The 19,987-nt window shown below is 34.1% G+C and overlaps 4 protein-coding genes and 1 non-coding gene across 9 annotated transcripts; 2 read left to right on the top strand and 3 right to left on the bottom strand.

Moving 5' to 3' along the window:
- Nucleotides 1-2,047: 2,047 nt before the first annotated feature.
- On the bottom strand, nucleotides 2,048-5,209 carry LOC114414293 (RHOMBOID-like protein 8). Its single transcript, XM_028378581.1, has 7 exons — nucleotides 5,183-5,209; nucleotides 4,927-5,153; nucleotides 4,443-4,606; nucleotides 3,493-3,656; nucleotides 3,140-3,411; nucleotides 2,889-3,015; nucleotides 2,048-2,348 (listed from the first exon to the last, which is right to left on the bottom strand). The coding sequence occupies exons 1-7, from the start codon at nucleotides 5,207-5,209 to the stop codon at nucleotides 2,229-2,231; spliced, it is 1,101 nt and encodes a 366-aa protein (XP_028234382.1). The 3' UTR covers nucleotides 2,048-2,228.
- Nucleotides 5,210-5,378: 169 nt separating this feature from the next.
- TRNAW-CCA lies at nucleotides 5,379-5,450 on the top strand. Its single transcript has one exon. It is a non-coding gene; the product is annotated as a tRNA-Trp (tRNA).
- Nucleotides 5,451-6,736: 1,286 nt separating this feature from the next.
- On the top strand, nucleotides 6,737-10,784 carry LOC114415359 (phosphopantothenate--cysteine ligase 2-like). Of its 2 annotated transcripts, XM_028380001.1 has the most exons (10): nucleotides 6,737-7,039; nucleotides 7,294-7,464; nucleotides 7,556-7,679; nucleotides 7,770-7,814; nucleotides 7,892-7,977; nucleotides 8,261-8,313; nucleotides 8,454-8,513; nucleotides 8,705-8,806; nucleotides 9,413-9,532; nucleotides 10,223-10,784. In XM_028380001.1, exons 2-10 carry the CDS (start codon nucleotides 7,314-7,316, stop codon nucleotides 10,460-10,462), a joined length of 981 nt encoding a protein of 326 aa, XP_028235802.1. In that variant the 5' UTR covers nucleotides 6,737-7,039; nucleotides 7,294-7,313; the 3' UTR covers nucleotides 10,463-10,784. The 2 variants fall into 2 exon arrangements, with proteins under 2 accessions (XP_028235802.1, XP_028235803.1); XM_028380002.1 differs by lacking the exon at nucleotides 6,737-7,039 and having other exon boundaries at nucleotides 7,138-7,464.
- A 293-nt stretch (nucleotides 10,785-11,077) lies between these two features.
- On the bottom strand, nucleotides 11,078-14,154 carry LOC114415358. Of its 2 annotated transcripts, none has more exons than XM_028380000.1 (5): nucleotides 13,638-14,147; nucleotides 13,111-13,185; nucleotides 12,571-12,710; nucleotides 11,810-11,947; nucleotides 11,078-11,482 (listed from the first exon to the last, which is right to left on the bottom strand). In XM_028380000.1, exons 1-5 carry the CDS (start codon nucleotides 13,876-13,878, stop codon nucleotides 11,270-11,272), a joined length of 807 nt encoding a protein of 268 aa, XP_028235801.1. In that variant the 5' UTR covers nucleotides 13,879-14,147; the 3' UTR covers nucleotides 11,078-11,269. The 2 variants fall into 2 exon arrangements, 1 of the variants encoding a protein (XP_028235801.1); XR_003667353.1 differs by having other exon boundaries at nucleotides 11,364-11,482; nucleotides 11,680-11,947; nucleotides 13,638-14,154.
- Nucleotides 14,155-14,814: 660 nt separating this feature from the next.
- Nucleotides 14,815-19,718, bottom strand: LOC114415357 (transcription factor TGA3-like). 3 transcript variants are annotated; one of them, XM_028379999.1, is made up of 9 exons: nucleotides 19,563-19,718; nucleotides 18,720-18,887; nucleotides 18,534-18,639; nucleotides 18,249-18,308; nucleotides 18,095-18,172; nucleotides 17,916-17,982; nucleotides 16,710-16,981; nucleotides 16,157-16,384; nucleotides 14,815-15,290 (listed from the first exon to the last, which is right to left on the bottom strand). In XM_028379999.1, the coding sequence occupies exons 4-9, from the start codon at nucleotides 18,306-18,308 to the stop codon at nucleotides 15,138-15,140; spliced, it is 858 nt and encodes a 285-aa protein (XP_028235800.1). In that variant the 5' UTR covers nucleotides 18,534-18,639; nucleotides 18,720-18,887; nucleotides 19,563-19,718; the 3' UTR covers nucleotides 14,815-15,137. The 3 variants fall into 3 exon arrangements, with proteins under 3 accessions (XP_028235800.1, XP_028235798.1, XP_028235799.1); XM_028379997.1 differs by having other exon boundaries at nucleotides 18,534-18,614; XM_028379998.1 differs by lacking the exon at nucleotides 14,815-15,290 and adding an exon at nucleotides 15,297-15,469 and having other exon boundaries at nucleotides 18,534-18,614.
- Between the last annotated feature and the right edge of the window lie 269 nt (nucleotides 19,719-19,987).

The raw sequence follows: 19,987 nt of genomic DNA, 5'->3' as shown, positions 1-19,987 counted from the left end.
AGTCTTATTATTAACAGTATTTAAAGTTAAATCAAACAATTCTAAAAAATTAAACACAACCTTGTTAGCACAAAAATTGATATTTTATACAAATATAAAAAATAAAATAAGAAATTACATATATGATTCAATATTTTCCGCTTTATTTATTTCAACTTGTAAGTCATTAATATTTTGCTTACCAAATCTAAGCTAATTTTGGATACAAATGAGAACTTGAACAGTAGTGTGACTTAAGAAGAATCTACGAAATGAATTTAAAATTTTACCCCATGTACTAAATGCAAATTCAAATGATACCATAGATATAGGATGACCAATATATCTCTAATCATGCAGGAAAAAAATATAAATTTGGGATGTTTTCAATTTTCACTAACTCAAAATGTCAAACTCGTGACCATCTTCAACATCTTCCAAATATTTATCTAACTCATTTTTTCACCTCACCCCTTTTTTTTCTTTATTTTTTATTCTAAATTCATCATTCGAATCATCATCCTTATCACCTTTGTCATCATTACATTGTGAGGTCATATTTGAAGTCAATGTATTAGAATTGATTGAATTGCTATTAGAATTTATATTTTAATGACCGATTCATAGGTCGATTCAATGGGTCAACAGATTTATAAATATAAATTCGTGACTCAATTTGTGTATAAATAATTTTGATAAGTTCACTTCAATTTTGACCCAAATACATGTATGACACAATTTAAACTATTTGAATCAATTTACGTCAATTTGAATTTATGAGTAACCCATGTCATGAACACCTCTACATTGAATAAATCACACTCCATTTGATCTTGAAATGGAGGGACGCAACAATTCTTGGATAATCAAACTTACAATATTTCCTTTTTTACGTGCCTGAATTTTGACCTTTCTTACTTTGGGACAAGTGCTTTTAGACAAAATTGTATTTGTCCCAGTGATAACTTTCAAGTTAGTTTGGAGTTTAGACCCATCAAGCTTGTTTCTCTTGTTTGGATTTTCCACTTAAAATTTAACGGATCAATTGAAAAGGAGATGCAACCAGCTGGTTCAGTGCATAAGATAAAAAGTGAGTATTAAGTGGGCTAGGACTACTGCCACCATATAATGCACAGTTCAAGTATAGACCACATATATAAATGCACAGTTCAAGTATTTGTGGGGGCATATTAATGGATTTTGCTTGAGGTACACTAGTCTAGTTTGCATATTTTCCTAGCCGACAGTACCACGGACCAATGAAAAAGACTAGAAAATTTTTCAGCTGAATTTTCAATTTTATTTTTTTGAAAGTGGAGCCCTGTGACTGTTTTATTTTATATTCCAAAATTCAGAATTACCAAAAAGAAAAAAGAAAGAAAGAAGGAAAGAGGCAGTTTGCTTTATTTCCCACATTTTCTACACATTTCTCTTTTAAGTATTTATCTGCTTGGTTGGTTTGGCAATGAGTACGATGCACAAGCCTACTCCATTTTACTTGTTGGATCCACAATTTGCTCAGAAGGGTTTGGCATTTTAATGTGCAAAAACTTTGAACCCAATGCGTATTTGGTAGGCATAGGCCCACACTGGATTGTTAAGTGTCAGTGCACTCACTTGTGGCTTGATGGCCTTTAACTGTAAATGCGGTGGTGGCGACGGCGGCGGCGGCGGCGAGGGCATACTCAATAACAGAGCACAGGTCACAGATGCAATTATGTAATTATGCTGTTACGGCGGAAGTTAGATACTGAGCAGTTATAGTATATAACAGACGAAGCCGAAATTCAGGGGCTGGAAAAGTGGTTCCAAGTGTCACAGCTGTCACTCAGATTTAATAAAAATAGTAGGGTGAAAATGACAACATGCCAGTAATAGGAAAAGTGAGAAAAACTAAACTTTTAAGTGAAAAAAAATTTTATTTATCTAATTATTAGAAACGACAATTATTAAGAAATGAAATCATTTGCTTTTCCACAACTTCAATTTTCTACGAGCATGAAAAGGATTCATCTTGCCCAGGAACTAGAAATGTTACACCCTGGTGGTATTTACAACCAAAGACATGGTACACAAACTCTTAATATAAATTTGTGTCAAATCAGTTTCCTTGAGCTTCTAATTGAGCTCCTATTTCTTTATATTCAGAAAAAAGGAAACGACAACTTGGTAAGACATAAACCTAAATCAGCTATCGAGAATTTCCTGGTACTTTGGTGCTAAAAGAATCATTGAAACAACTAGTCTCATCAGCATATCAGATTGCACAAATCATTAAACCTTGCCCGGGAGATGTTGGTAAAAGGAAATACTCGGAAATTGCCATTCCCAATACAGGTCATTGTCAGCTGAGCATTGCTCACCATTGTCTGCAGTTATCGCACAATAGCCAGCATTAGCATGAAGCATTCATTACTTTTCAGGAAACAACAGCTTCAATTAAACTTAATACAGTGAATGCCCAATGGGCGGTGACTTTTATATTTAATATTGGGTCACCGGTAAACAATAAATAGCTAGTTCATTGCCTAAAGTTCGATTCAGCAAGTCTATGTTAGTGAGTTGGCATTCCCTTTTGGTTTAATTCTATTTAACTAACTTTTTTGCAGTATGTGACCACCCAGTAATTGGCACTCCCTTTTGGTTTAATTCTATTTAACTAACTTTTTTGCAGTATGTGACCACCCAGTAATAATGTAAACAAACCAACAGTTGACTTCTCTTCGCAGTAAGAAACTGGCAAATAATTAATGCCAAAATTATTTTGAATTCCGTTTATAAGAATTCATATTGGTCTTGATATATTGTTGATACGAAGTAGTAACAGAGAATTCATCTAAGTGATAGATATTTTGTTTGTGAATTTTTAATTTGAGAAATGCCAGAAGTAAGCTGTATAACGTATATACCTCACAAGAGGTTTCTGTGTCTTTGCAGTGCCAGCTTGTAAAAGGGATACAGTCGACATATGGACACCATGTGCAATAACTGTTGATGTTGATTCCATGAAGAACTGCCACAAGACAACCAGCCAATCTGCGAAAAGAAGGTTCTCATCTAAAGATTTGACGCATGCCATAAAGCACGAGTTATAGAAGACAGCTAGCGATGCAAATTAAAATTAATTAATGAATAAAAACAAGAGGAAAAAACAACATACAAAAGGCTGAAGAGGATAAGAGAAACAATCCTGAGAACTGGTCTGTCCAGCTTTTGCTTCAACTTTAGCTTGATGCAACTTTTGACACCATAATCAATCAGACCTCCTTTATTTGGAGCTACTGGTTGGAGCTGAGGGCTGAGTAAAAAAACAGATCCAAGAAGGAATCCTGATATGAAACCTCCAATGCTTGCAAAATTGTCTACATAAGGCAGAAAACCAAGGACGAAGTTGCACACAAAGACAAAGACTAATGATGCTATTGCTGAAATCTGCATCCAATTAACCAGGAAAGTTGATCAATACTCAAACAGAGCATTGAGAAAAGGCAACAAGAGGAAGAAGAGATGCACCTTATTGGAATGAAATTTCCAGTTCCAAACAAGTTCCGAAAGCAATGTTCCCAATAATCCATATAAAGCACCGGAAGCACCAACAGCGGGCATGTTTTGGAGAAAAAGAGAAGCCACCAAGGAACCCACAAAAGCAGACAATGCATAGATTATACCAATCCTTACTGCAAACAAAAGGAGAAGTTCACAAATTAGAACATACTGAAAACCATTTCAGAAACTCTTTTTTTCAAATACATTTATAATTTCTACAATTCTTAATTTTGGTCTACTCAATACATTTTAAACCTTCGGTTTTTGAGTCCCTGTAGTTTCAAAACTAGTAATTAAGAATTGATTCCTGTAGCGAATAAAATCAAAATGTAACCACGATGTTGGCCCCTCGGATTTCACGACTCGCGATGGTTGGGATTAATTTTTAACAATTGTAAAAGCATATGTACTCACAATTAAAGTTTTGAAATATAAGAATTAAAACTAAAATATAAGAAAAATATAAGAATTTATAACCACAATGCGAGTTTATTTTTTAATACAATGTTACTATTTTTTTTTACATTAACAACCAAGAAAGCATCTTAAATATGAATTTTAAAATATTTATTATAAAAATGAATCATGTTATTTTTATATATAAATTTATGATTAGATAAAAATATAAATGTATTCTAATTAGAGATTAATTTCCCTGTTATAAAAGTTTTTACACTTTCCACTAATTAGAAATCACACTGGTATGATTTTCATTTAATAAGAGTATTATATATATATATATATATATATATATATATATGGATTTCTAATTGGTTAGAGTATAAAAGTGGATATAGTATTTAATCTTTTAATCAAATTTCTAAACTATATTTCAGTTTATTTTTTGGCATCTCTTTGATGAAAATGGATAGATAGGTGGAATAGAAACGTGAAAGCCAAGGAAAATAAGGAATTACTTGGTCCAAAGTGGTGTTCTAGGCTAACTCCGACATAGATGACACTGGAGAGATTGAGCAGCAGGTGGAAGACCCCAGCATGCAAAAATGGAAATGTGAAAAGACGCCATGTTTGATGATGCTCTGTCAAAAGGCTACGTCGAAGAGCTCCCATTTCATCCAACCTGCACTAACAACTCCACGTTACCCATCCTAAACCCTAAACTACACACTATAATAATAATGAATATTTTTCATTCATACAATTTCTGTTCATGTCTCAAACCAGATTCCTCTTATCGCAAATCGATCAATTGAATCAACCAAGCTTCAAAACTAAAGTTACAATGAGAATAATAGCAAAAATAGTTAATACAGTTGGTGAAACTGAAAACTATATCGAAGAAACTCATTAATAAAAAGCAAGGATTAGTAAGTTTAATTAAGGCAAGGAAATGGAATAGAAGAAAGAAATTAGCGTGGTAGCGAGAGAGGAGTGACGAACTTGGACTGAGAAGGACCTAAGAGAGGATTCTCGGGGAGAGGCTGGAACGAGAACCTTCCGAGGGCTTGAAGAACGCAATCGCCGTGAGAATTGTTCCAGCAATCGTTGACGAGCATGGTGGCGATGAAAACCCCGATCTGGATTATCACGAACACCGACACCACCCACGTGTCGCCGCGCCGCCGCGCCGCCGCCGTCCTCCTCTTCTTGATCTCATCAACGGAATCCTTTGGTCATGTGCAGGAGAGACCTTCACCTCAATGCATTCCGAACTTTCAGCCATCGCAGAAATTCAAGATTCTCTCTCGAAGGCGCAGAGAGAGATACAAAAGAGAAAATAGTCGATTAGTTCGTTGAGTTTGGCGGGAAATTAAATCTTTTTACTTCTGCTTTGTTCTGTGCTTGTTATTTTAATAGTATTAATTAAATACTATGCAAACATATTAGCAACAGGATCCGTGGCGCAATGGTAGCGCGTCTGACTCCAGATCAGAAGGTTGCGTGTTCGATTCACGTCGGGTTCAATCCCGATCCGTAGCTACCAACGGATCAATTTATTTTGTTTCTCTCATTGCATAATTCTTTCTCTTTTGGATTCTATGCTGTTACTATTTTACCTATGCTATTACAAAAGGGATTTTCTATAAGATCACAACTGTTTCAGAATTATTATTAAAAGTGAAATTGTAAATATATTCTACCATTATAATTGGATTCAAAATTTTATTAATTGGTAAACTAAGTTTTTCCTAAGGTAGAAGTTGTCTTTCCACATTGCTTATATTTTTTTTAACAAGAACTAAAAAAAACATAGGGTATTATGAGCCCTAAGCAATAATTTATTGATAGAGAAATCTTGATTTAATGCTTATATATTTATATTTTAATCAAAATTTAAAATACGTAAGTAAACAAATTTAACATGTATGATTATTATGTTTGGATGAAAAATAAAAAAACCGTTTACTTTGTTAATATATAGAGTATTTTCTCTTTTTAAAATGTTTTCATGTAGATAAATTTAAAATGTTATTAATCAACTATTTTATGCTAGTTACATAATTTTATTTATTATTACTTATAACAATAATTTTCTCTCTTTTTTATTATATGAATATGAATTTTTGAATGTATTAAAATAATGTTTGCAACATATAGGTAATTTTTAAATTATGAAATCCATTATTAAGAAATGTATCATGAGAATGATATTTTTGTGTGAAAATGAAAATGATTAATCTTAATGTTAGATTAAAAATGAAAGATCAAAGTTAAAATATTTTAAATTTAAATCAAATCTTAATTTAACTATAAAATTTCAATAAGATTTCTCAAACTCAAAATTAAATATTTTAAAAAATTAAATTTTTTTATAGTAAAATATTTAATTTATGATCCCCTTATCACCTCCAACATAATTGCTAGTTGTTATTGTTACAACTACTATGCCGATGGTCATGACCATTATCATTATCATTAACATAATCGTTCTTGTCATCATTGTCATCATTCACAATCCTGATATGTTAATAGTGATAATGATTTCATGGTAAGAATGATAATAATGAGTGATTGATGTAAATTAAATATTTAAAATATTTAATTTTTTATTTAATAATTTTTTTTAAAAAATTATGATTAAATAATATTTTAATTTAAATTTAAATATTAATCTTAATTTTGTAACATGCGATAAATCATTCTGATATATGATACGTGCTCGGTACCAATGTAAGTGTAAATTAAAAATTAAAAGTATCTGGTGTGTGTAGAGGGACAGAGTGTGTTCTAGTTCTACTGATAACAAATTAAACCGCTGGGTACTAACGGTGTAAGCAACCTAGCTAGATGATTTATTAGCCCACAAATCAATCTATATTTATTTTTTTTTGAAACAAATCAATCTATAAATTGATCACCTCAAAATCAAATTATTAAACCATACTCATCCAACTAATTTTATTCGCTTATAATAGCTTTGATCCTTTTTGTGATTAATTCGCCGAATATTGTTATTTGTTATTAATGTTTACGCAAATGCCTCAATTATAAGATGCACCACGTTCTGTGAACTTTTCACCTTCACTCTGTATCACTAATCATTCTCTGCTTGGTGAGTTTTCTATCCCAACTCCGAACTTTTCAAAATCATAATCACGTACCCCTTTTACGAACTAGGGTTTTCAGCTATACTTGTCCTCTCATGTGGATTTTGTGCTTCATTCTTATATTTCCTTTTTTAATTTGACTCAATTTAAGATTTTTGGATAATGGGGAATGTGTGATAAATGATCATCTCTGCATGGATAGGTTTGCGTGCAATTTATGATGATGCACGTGTTTCTGATAAGTGACTTGTGAATGTAGGAGGCTTTTTTTTTTTTTTGATGGATCCGGCAAAGGGATTGGAAGCTTCGGGGGAGAAGACCCTTCAAGCAGAAGTGAAAGCTTTTTTCGATTCTGCTCCTCCTTTGCAGAAAAGTGATGAGATAACTCAGAAGTTGAATCAGTTCATTCAACGCATTTCTTCTCCATCAGGTAAGTTTCCTCCTGCAGCATTCAATTTTGCGTTTCACTTTTTGTATGGTTCCTATAAATGACGTTGGTTGATTTTGCTTCCCTTTCCCAGCGAATGGGAAAGCTAGGAGAATTGTTTGTGTGACTTCTGGTGGCACCACCGCGCCATTGGAACAACGATGTGTTCGCTATGTGGACAATTTCAGTTCAGGTCACAGAGGGGCCACATCCACTGAGTATGTTGCACTTTGCATTTGCCTTGTTCTTGTTCTGTAAATCTTTATTTTAATCCTCTTGAAAAGAATGGATTGGTGGTTGTGTTGTAGGTATTTCCTGAAGGCTGGATATGGTGTTATCTTTCTGTACCGGAAGTGAGTTCTGGACCTGCAATGTAGCCTTGTCTTATGCTTTATTTTATGTGGTGATTAACTATAAATAATTTATACAGGAGAAGTTTCCAGCCATTTTGTAGATCCCTTCCTGATGATCCCTTACTTGAATGCTTCAAGCCCACCGATGAGGCGAACATTCAAGGTTTTAATTTTCTGTTTTCCTATCTTCTCATACCATAAGAAAAGATAAAATTGCGATTCACTGAAGGGTAACAAAAGTATACTTGTTTTATTTCCTTATAAAATATGCGCTTGTTATTTTCTTTAGTCCTCAGGCTACTCAAAGATTTATATTTCATTGGCTATTTTTTGTGACATACTGACACTGTTAATCAACATGCCTACTTCGTTTTTTTCACGGGTTGCTATTTTATGCAAACACCTAGAGTTGTCTTGATTTTGATGAATTTTGTTCTATACTTCAGTTTGCGAGGCTTATTCTGAAGCAGTGAAGAGGGCTATCGTGGATCATCATACTGTATGATCTGAAAATTGGATTTTGTGCTCTACATTTATCTTCTTATTTTTTCTGTGATTTCATTGTCTTTTTTAGTTAATGGCGCATTGGCTATATTTGGATATTGTTATAGTTTCATTGGGGTTTTCATTCTACTGCAGGCAGTGGCAGGCGGTCTCTTATTGAAACTTCCTTTCAACACCATATTTGAGTATCTCCAGGTTAGCTTTAGTCAATGTTTGTATTTGTAAGTATTCATTTGATGCAACAAATACTGAAATATCTTATACTGCATGTGTTCTCATTCTGTCTGTCTGGGTGTTTACTGGTAATTGATCATAGAGGTGGATAAACAAATACAGAGATTTTTCAGTGGTGATTAGTTGTGGTTAATTGCCTTTTATTTTTGCAGATGTTACAAATAATTGCAATGTCAATGAGGTGTATTGGTCCACATGCAATGTTCTATCTTGCTGCGGCAGTGTCTGACTATTATGTTCCTTGGAAGGACATGGTATAAATATGCTTTGTTAGTTCTTCATTCCATGAAAGTTTTAATGCCGTATTGACTTCAATATTGGTTTAATTGATTGTGTATTTGGCTAAGGGGCAAGGATTTATGAAGAATTTTCTACTGCTGCTTGCATCAAATATATTTAGATAATTTGCCTGTAGCTTCATGTGTAAACAACTATACATAAGGCATGTCACATGCTTCACTAGTCTTGCTTCTCTGTCAGTAAGGCATAGAGTTTGTGGTGGCCATGTTCTACGCTAGTAATACTACTTTTAAGGCAAAATAGCTTGCAAAGCCCTAGAACTGGAAGCATTTTCTGGATGCTATTGGGTTCTTTTTCAAGTACCAAAAGTTTGCGGAACTATTTTTTCATTTACCAATAGTGTATGGAACTTTAAAATTCTTGAGGCTTTGGATTGATACATACAGCCCAGAGATGTCAAAATAGGCAGCCATATATATATGAAAAAAATAGAAGTGTTTATATGATTGATTATTAACACAAAAGTTGCACTATAATGCTGTGAGGTTGTAGTTATAACATTTCAATGAAAATATTTACTTAACCTGGCAGTGTCATATTGATATATATTAATCCTGCAGGTAGAGCACAAAATTCAGTCAGGATCTCACCTTTTGGATGTGAAACTAGTTCAAGTGCCAAAAATGTTGTCAATGCTTAGGAAAGATTGGGCTCCTCTGGCTTTCTGCACATCTTTCAAGGTATTGATGGTATTTAGAAAAATTAGAAGGATCAAAAACATATTTTTTCCCTTTTTGATTTTGAAAAACAGTTCTGCTAATCATTGCCTTCAATAGTTCAGGAATCAAGAAATGGGAAGTTTCAAGTACAATGTACAACATCAAATGCATTGGAAACTTGAAAAGCTTTGCTCTTGACTTGAAAGTTGAAACTTTCCATTTTTTATTCCTTAGGTAGTGGTTAGCAAAAATGGTTAAAAAGACCTATACCATTTTGCCAAATACTAAATTGAACTAATTACTAACATGGCAAAAAAGTCTTGATACGGGAAGTTTAGAGTTTTGCTCAAAAAACATGGTGAAAATGACTTTAGTCTAACTGTACATGGGTTGATACCTTGCATATCAACAATTGTTGTCCTTTCGGAAGATGTAGAAAATACACTAACATCATTAATACTCATTTTCTAAAGGAACTCCATTTTCTATGTTTTTCACCAAGAAGTTGTTGAAATGAAAATAAGCTGTTGGAGATCTGAAATAGCGTCCCTTGTGAGAGTATCAAAATACTTATTGATAGTGATTAGGTATTCAAGTTAGTGGGGTTATTTTGCTGTTTTTTTACAGCAGGCGTCCAACATAGACTGAAATGGTGTAATGACAAATAGTAACTTGGTTGACTAAGATTTACCTTTCCTCCTTGACTGGCAGCTAGAGACAGATTCAAACATTCTTCTAAATAAGGCTGGTGCAGCTCTTGAAAAGTACAAGATGCATGCAGTTGTTGCAAATGAACTTGCAAGTCGAAAGGAGCAAGTAGTGGTTGTCACTAGTGCCGAGAAGGTTACCGTTCAGCGTGATAATAGTCAGTCTGATAATGATGTTGAGAATCCCCTGATTAAACTTCTTTCGGAGAAACATGCCACTTACATTGAGGATTCTGGTAGATGAGTCTAGGGAATGACTTTGGCTTCTCCTCGTTACAGTTACAGTTCTAGACACTACAACTCATTGGATCAATAAGTCATGATCATGAATAAAAAGGAGAAGAATTAGACAGTATGGATACGGGGTCTAAAGAAGAAAAGAAATGTAGCAGAGACGACAGTTCTAACCATACATTTGACAGACTTCGGTTATATATAAACTTTATTTTCTTTTATGGGATATGCATGAACTTTGTATTTTACTTCTTGTGATTCTTATTGTTAATTGGGCTACCCTTTTCGTCATATTAATTGATAATATTGAAGTTAAGATGTGTGTCGTGAAACTTTGGTACAGTTTTTTGGTTTTGCTGGAATTGGTAGTTTAAGCGGATTATTTTTTTCAATAAATTTCTCCATTTATTAAAGAACAATTCATAAAAATGCTATTAGTCACTTCAGTAAATACTATTCTCTGCACAAAAAGAAAAACAATCCTTCGCCGTTTCATTTTCTCCCACCCACCCAAAACAATCCTTAACCTTTTAACTTGCACAATATTCAACAATAAATTGTCCCATAAGTATCGCGCCGCGCAGAAATCTAACTTGGACGTTACTAGATCTTTATCTAAGGCTTCTCCAACTTTAAGATCATCATTGTATTGAGCTATAACTGAAAATCTAAAATATCATTTGAGACTGGAAATAACAAAATATATGTACATATATCTTTTGTAAATAATAAAAAAAATAATTAGATTCGCCGAGGAAGCATCAAGGTATTGATCAAATATTAGGTATTGGTATGTGGAAACAGAGCCCCATGTTGACTACAGTGCGTCATCACTATCCGAATCATCAAGCTCAAGACCTTCTGCTGCCAAGAGCCGGTTGATAGTCTTCTTCTTTTCTTCCTCAGACTTTCTTCGCATCAAATCTCTTTTCTTCAGTATAAGGGTGTGCCTTTTAAGGGTATTCGAGTAATATTCAGCTGAAGCCTTCTTTTCTCTTGCCAGAATCCTCCTTGCTTCATCTGGATCAATCTGAGATTTCGTAAAATAATTCCAATCAGATGCAAGGGAAAAAATGGAACACGACTCAGAGACAAGATGAAATATGTGATACTGACTATTTCCAACACCCATTCTTGGGTGAAAAACAATTGTGTTATGTTATATATGAAACTAGGATCATGTATTTTTTTTAAATTCACTCAAACATGGAAGTGACAAAAACTTACTCTAGCAAGAAAACCAGGTTGTCATGTTGATCATTGTTGGAAGAAAATTTGACAAAACTACGACCTACCCTTCTTGACAACCATTCAAGCCTACAGTAAGCTGGCAACATTTTCAAGCATACTGCAATACCTTTGAACGAGAAAGTCGACGCACACGAAGATTTAACTCGCGCTGTTGCTGCTCAGCCCAAGCAGCAATTGCCATATCACCCCGCTGATCGAAAGCTTTTCGCTTTTTTATAAGCCACTCCATCCATGCCTGAGATGCCTGAAGGAAACAAGAGCATTGGTCAAGAATAAGAAACATACACGAATTCTAATTACAGCAAAAGTATACATTCGTTATTATCCATTTAAAAGTTTACACAACAATGCTTAGAGGCACTTTTGGTTTAGGCTGTAACACTGACAAGAAATTGGAAAGTAGAACATGCAAAATGTATTCTCTGTACAAAGATGAAACAGCAGTTATTTGATGAAGTTCTTCAGTTTGGCATGTTTATATACGCATAGAAAATCCTAGTATTTTGTTCCTTCCTACAGGACTAAAAATTAAAAAATGAAGTGGTTTGCTTGCTCATTGTCATTAGCATCAATTAACATCTTAACATTATTTTTGAACTTTGCCGAACAGTTCATATAGTTGTCAGTAGATATTAGTTTTACTGACCACCTTCAAAATAGAAGAAATATAAAGTGGTACTACAACACTATTGCCGGAAAGAATCTGTTCACGCTTGATACTAGTAAAAACAGCATATTATGATCCACTTAAAATCTCATACAACAAATTCCATACTCGTTCAAAGTAAAAATAAATGTAAATTAGAATACTAAAGGAACAAGTACGGTCAGTCAACAACTGATAATCAAACAACATAAAAATATTACCTTCATGGGGTTGACCCGGCTATCCATATCATACTGTCTTCGCCTCTCCCTATCTATAAGCAATTCATAAGCAGATTGAATTTTGATGAATCTAGCTTCTGCTGTTTCACCTTCTTCAAGGGTTCCTCTGCCATCATAGACTTGAAGAGTAAACAGAGTTAATATGTCTTGAGAGGTTATATTCATCTTTAATAAACAATGCCACCACAGGAGAGCTGTATCACAACTAAGTTGTATGGCACACAGTTGAAGAAACACTCACTAGCCATAACTGCTTCATAGGAACATTCTTGTAAAGAAAAACAAAACATCTCCCACGTTCCAGCAGACTAGCATTTAAAACAAGATGAAAAAACTCAAAATCCTAACCGATAAGTAGTTGCAATTGCTCAGCTTCATCTTGAATGAACATAATAATACATTGCTGCTAGATATAGCATTAGGCCACCACAACCATCATAAACAAATATCAAATTGACAGATGCAATACAATTCAAATGCCACTTCAAGAAAGCAAGTAGCTAAGATGGAGATACACACCATCTGGATGATAGAATTTGGCCAAGCGTCTGTAAGCATTCTTTATCTGCTCATCATCGGCATCTCCTTCCAATTCTGTTGTTCAGTGCAGACAATTGAAGAAGGAACTGTCAAAACAAGTATGCAGAGGAATTTTCCATCTCTATGCACTTCCAACAAAACCGGAAATTCATTTCCTCTCCTTCTAAGGCTTGGATTCTCCCTTAGCACTTATAGGAAAAGAAAATAAGAAAACAAAATAAGTTGAATTTCTCCTATAAGCTAAAATCAACTTATGCACCTAGGTAGAAGTTGATTTTAGCGTATGGAAGAAGCTTAAATCATTTTACCTTCTTATTTTCTTCTATAAGTATTACGAAGAAGTTTTCGATTAGGACCTAAGCAATTTTTAATTTCAGCATTACCACCCATCATTTCTTCTCTTTCTAAGATTTCTTTTTTACCCGAAAGTCTTTAGTTTTTCCCCTCATTTTCTCAGTAACGAGACTTGTCAGGGAAAAGGGAACAAAGTTGAAAGTAAAAATTACCGAGAGTTTCATATGGGGATTTTTGTTCCGCCCAGTTTGTTGCCTTGGCTACGGTTCTCCTCTGGTTCACGCGAAACCAGGGATTGGAACCCCGGGAAGCGATTGTAGAATACAGAAACGGCGATGACAAACGGGGCTTGCAATTAGGGTTTCGAAAGGAAACCCTAGAACGAAATTGGTGTTGGAAACTAATGAAAGAGAACACCGTCTGAGGTCTACATAGGGTTCTGAGATTGCTCATAGTTTCCCTCTGGTTTTTGAAGCCCTTCACTTCACTCGACGCCAATTCGAGTTACAAGAACGAAACCCTTCCTTGTTGGTTGTTGTGGAAGGCGTGAACGGAGAGAAGAGGTTTTGGGCCCCTCAACGATAACTAGCACCATGAATCTGACAGAATCTTTAAGCTTATGTAATTTTTTTTCTGAATTTTATTGCTCAAAGAGGAAATTCTATCATTTTTTGATGAATAAGAGCCGGGAATCTTTTTTTCCCGCGAAATATGTGGACGGTCTGCCTTCTTTTCCTGTGTCATGACACTGATTGGTGTTTACGTTATGCTCTTGTCCATCTCCCAAAATAACTATTTTCTTATAAGCCAAAATAAATAATTTAAATCATCTCAATTTTTAAAAAAAATAATATATATATATATATATATATATATATATATATATATATATATGCATTCTCATTGAGAATTTTTAACTTCTTGCCTTCATGAATTAAGTTTTACAAAGCATTAGTATACTGTCTCTGTACATCTAATTAAAAGTTTACAGTTAATTATTCATGAGGACAATTAAACAGGAGAAAATTGGGAAAAAATCATGTATCCAATTAAAAGAAGAAGAAAAACAGAGACTAAATGAAACTTTGGTAAAAATATGGAAACTCACATACGAGTTTAATAAAAAATAATAAAAATCATAGAAATTTAAAAAATATAACTACCTTGCGAACTTAAAATTAGATGCAAAGTGTAAATATGCTTTACTGTATGTATAGACTACTTTCTCTTTTCAATTTACATTGTTTTTTGTCAAATCAACCAATAACTTATAACATGAAATTTCCACTACATGTCTCTCCTTTTTTGAGCATAGATAAACTTATTTTTAAATTATGACTTTGTTTCCTCTCTTTTCAATGACAATAAACTCAAGTAACCGATTCAAAGTAAAGTAAAATAATGGACACTTTTTTTCCCCGAAAGATTCTAGAAAGTTTTTCATAATATATAATATAGTACTAATTACTAAAGATGATACACTGATTATGTACAAGCACACTCTCAAGAGCAGCAAATCACATAATTTTGCTTCATGCTGATGCTAGTACACGGCATTAACTCATATTCATATCCAAAATCGAGTAACTGTTTTGTAAAGCACGGAACAGATCATTCAGTTGAAGAAGTTCAAGCAGAAGCAGGTAGGTTTCTTCCTCTAAGGAGCAATCTTAGGTGATTTGTGGAGTCCTGAGGAGCCTAAGTTAGAGAGGCTAGGCAAGGTCATATGGACGAGCATACCAAAGAGAGCAAAGAGTGCGAAGACGATGAAAGTATTCCCCGAGAGCCAGTAAGCCGCGAGCAGCTTGGTGAGTTGAAAGGATGCGTGACATGTGAAGCAGAGTTTGTTGCCTAAGGTGATCTGCCTGTGGACAAGAGAAAATGCATTTCACTTGATAACAATGTTGTTGCATATGAGCAAATATTGCATTTTTGCAAGTACAGTAATCTAGCATGATATGATGAACTTGGTGTTGCTGAGGTGCTCAGGGGTGGAAATTTGAGTGAAAATGATGAACTTAAAGTTGTGGTAACAATTTCTAATCTGCCAAAATAAATAGAGAATGTAATAATGAATATGGGTGATAAAAGAAGTAATTTGCTCAGAATAATATAGTGACATCCTTATGATGAGGATTGGTCTAGTTAAAGTTTAAAAGGATTTCAGTATTAGAGGTAAGTAGGTAGCTCTAGGCCATTCCTATTTGAATTAACTAATGGGCAAATTTTAGATACGACTCTTTCAGTGTTTTTGGTGTTGTTGTCCTATCAAAATTAGAGTTTTTCTTCAATATCATACTAAAACTTTTCTTATATGGATTACCAAAGTAAAACTCTAAGATTGGAGAACAGTACTAAATGTACTAACAGAACTGCTTCTGAGTTTTATCCCTAATTAATTTGTTTCTGAAATGAGGATATATTAGTCTATACTATCTTCAGAAGAATTATAAAAATACAAAAGGCATGCAGTTCTATTGTAATTTTGCCAAAAACTATTCTTGATCGAGGAGTTATAAGATTGGTTTGGTGGTTGAAGGAAGGAGGGGAGGTTACGAGTTTAAATATCTCTCATTAACAATAACTAATATACTAACAATTAACATTAACAATTAACTGATAAAAAAATAAAAATCTTAGACTGTAGATTACACAGTATGCCCGAAGTTTCTCATATTCTAAATGGGAATAAGAACAAATCCTGAATCCCAAATATCTGATGTTATGTTACCTGGATTACAAAACCTTCTAGTGCCTCAAATTTTTCCATCGCAAGAACCATCTGAAGTCCGAAGTTTCCTACACCCAGTGAATCAACTGCCATGTCGTGGACCAAACTCTGCTGAAGTTTTTCCAATCCTAGTGAAAGAGCATCTTCAGCTTGTTGAGACGATAGACGGAGGTTGCTAATACTAACAATTTGTTGATCAGTCAAAGGCTCAAGTTGTGGCACGATGATCTGTAAGAAAAGGTCAAGTGATAGGTTTTATTTTATAGTTATTATGTAAAATGTACGATGACATGGTGCCAGCCTTGTCACGAAGCAATTCAAGCAACAAATCCTGATGAAAACACTATTTGTTGTGCAAAAATATTAGATAGAAAAATTTTGTTCTAAACATCATATAGTGAAAACATACCGACTGTTATGAAATTTTAACTGAAATTCAAATAGATAGCAACTTGAGAAAATTGAAAATTAATATAGAAATCTCATTCTTTGACAATCAGTGAAGAGAAAGTGTAAGCAAGTATCAGAATCAGATTTAGTCTATGGTATGTACGTTTAGAAGCTGTGATGGACGGGAGCCTCCAATCCAAAGGAAAATGCGCTCCACTGATGCTTTCCACACACCAGAGAGTAAATAGAGGACATCAGCCTTTGCAGCATCTGCTTTCATTCTGAAAAGATTTGAGTAATGGTTTAAGACACTCTGAACCACTACATTCAGCTGTACATCAGATGCTTGCGCTTGAAATGCATGTCTAAGTTCTTCGTTCCGCCTTTGTTGCTCTTCAACCCATTGTCCATATTCAATTTCAAAAGCCACAATCCCTGTTTCATATAACAGAAGGACTACTTAGAAGAATGTAACAAGCTATAAGCAATGCTTCTTACCCGAAGATACTAGAGTTGGCACAAAAATGAACATCTAAACAAACATTGATCATTATGATACCATGTCATTAAAATTGTTCGTCATGAAACTAAACACCGTGACTAAACATTCTCCTATTTGAGGAAGGGCAAAAACAGTTGATAGAATCTATGACAGAATACATATTGCAATATTGGATGCTGGGATTTTTAATTAGCAATTGAAGAAACAAAGTTGTAAATAATCTGTTGCGTAGAAATGTAGACATATATAAATCAACATATTCTGTCACTTAGAAAAGGAAAAGCATAAGGAAAAAAAAGGAACTAATGAAGGGGAATTATGCACACGAAATAAAAAAGGACTTGCAAGGGAGGATATTGACGATATCTTGATCTAGGACATAAAATTCAAGAAAAATCATAATTCCATAAGAGGGTAGGCTGAGGAATCACAGAGCATGATCATCTCATGCCATTACTCAGAAATCTTTTGGGATCTTCAATTCACAAAAGGGCTAGGAAGAAATGAAACACCTTTTCTTTCAATGGAGGTCTAAAACTATAGTTAATCAAGCATGACATTCAGTAAAATAGAAAAAGAAATTTTCATTGATTAATTGATGTATTTTCTATTAAACCAGTGAAACCTGTCAGCAGGAAAAGCAATTTGACACAGTTAAATGAAATGTAGATTCGTTATAAGGGTAATCACACACAGATGCCTGATACATATTGGTCACTGCATAATACAAGAAAAATATGCATTAACATCCCACATAGTTCAAGTTTTTCAATTGCACGGAGAGAAGAACAAATAAGTGATATATAAAAATTAACAGAAGAAAAACGCATCTTGAAAAATATTAAAACTAAAAAAAGAATCACAAACCTGGATTTATTGTTTCTGATGTTGATCCTATATAGCCGGCATCTAATACAGTGCCCATATACAGACCCTGCAAGTAGATATTTTGGTATATACTTAAACATGACAGAAGAAGGAATATAAATCAAAAGTTCACAATAAAAAGCAAAATTAGAGGTGATAATTTCTAAGTTTTGGTTCACCTGCTTTCTTGCTTTCCCAATTTCCAGCTCCAGTTGCATGAGCTTCGAACGGCTTGATTCTAATTGTTTAACGTAAGCCTATGTATAACAAAAGTACAAATCAGATGACAGATACTGACTACCTTCTTGTAAGTTGTAAGTTCACCTGTCCTACCTTTTTCCGCAGCCTACTTTTCCGAGCAGCCTCTCGATTCTGAGCTAGGCGTCTTAGCATCTACACATGAACATTTTGCAGCCATAATGTCAGAGACACAGACAATTATAGAACAACAAAATCATTCATGTTTGAGAGAAATCTTCAATGTCACCGACAAAAGGTCACACTTCATGGTTCAGACTTCTTAATACTAACAATAATATACAATGAATCAAGAGATAAGGAAACATTTCAATAGCTATATATGCGTAGAAGAGATATGTCCTGAAGAAATTTCATCACCTTGTTAACTTCTTTATTTGTAGCCTCTTGATCGGCTCCAGAACCAGAAGGCTCTCTTGATTCCTGAGGAATATCCTCAGACTGGAGAATTCAAATTCAAAAAATACTGTTATAGGACTTATAGTCTAGATTCCACATAAAAAAGAAGTTGACCCAACAAAAAAAATAGAAATCACACTTTCTCACCTTGTTCTCCACACTAGTACTGTCAACCATTAACATTGGGGAAGCAATTGAATTCAGACCGCCATCAAGTTTAAAGTTGTCCCCCCACAGGCTAACTTGCTGAAATGGCTCGTATATGTCCATTTTCATTTATCTCTTGCAACGCCCAAATGATAAAAGAAGAGTTTTCTACACAATAATAATATCAAAAAACAAAACATTAATTTGATGCCACTTATCAGTCCTAATTCTGATTCCAATAACTCAAAAAGTTGAAATACCCCCTCTCCTAAAAAATTATTAGGTGATCAGGACCACTGTCTTGTCCATGGTCTTAATCATGTTTATTATATAGTACATACTTAAATTTTACAACTTAGGAGAAAGAACTTGATTACGTGCTATGTGAAGATTAGTCAAGACCATGATGGTCCAGGACTATCCCCTCGGCGTAAAAAACTAAAGAAAAGGAATGAAGGTAATAACTAATAGTATCAGCTGTTTGCATCAACATATACTGCATATATTTTCTTATCTACAGGATGAATTGCAAAGCCTCCCTTTGCAGGAATGGCGCTAAAATCTTGCAAGTAAAAAGAAAGCTCTCAACGTCTAACCAGATTCACACTAGAGTATCTGTTCCAGCAGGCCAAAATAGAAAATGATCAACAGAAACAAAACAACCACATAAAAAGGAAATAGAAAATAAAGTTTAACTCAAATAATGAAAACCCTCATATTCATTCAGTCGAAGCAAATTCAACGTCATGCATGACTTGAAATTTTTTTTAGACTTAAACAGAAACCAGCCAAAGTACTACCAAACGAAACACCTGATACTGCTACTGATGGAAGAACACTAACCAATAGGTAGCTAGCTTTGATAGAATCTGTAACTTGGAATTTGGTTAGTCCACGAGAGTCCCTGTTGATGCTCATAAGAGTTGAATATAGTAGGTTATATATACATCTGAAAACTCACTAGCTAAGTTGTCTGAAGAATATCATTATTATTCTTCTCCGGCATGCAAACAAATTATAAAAGCAATGTTGGGCCAAAGATAACAAAATGAAATTTAAAAGCTACAGTAAATAAAACTAATCACAACTTTTACTTTTTTCTTCTTTGTTTAGAAAAAACTCTTTGAAGCGTCAACTTGCTTACTTCGTCACGTTCCCACTCCAAGTCTCCAACACAAATAGGGAGTGCGACGACATCATTAAAAAAATCAGTATAATGCCATTACCCATGAGGCCCCGATACTTTCCAATACTATCCAAGATGTATC

This window comes from Glycine soja, chromosome 6 (assembly GCF_004193775.1).
Source record: "Glycine soja cultivar W05 chromosome 6, ASM419377v2, whole genome shotgun sequence".
NCBI lineage: Eukaryota > Viridiplantae > Streptophyta > Magnoliopsida > Fabales > Fabaceae > Glycine > Glycine soja.
Note: the sequence above shows the minus strand (reverse complement) of the source record. Positions and strands in the feature narration are given on the sequence as shown.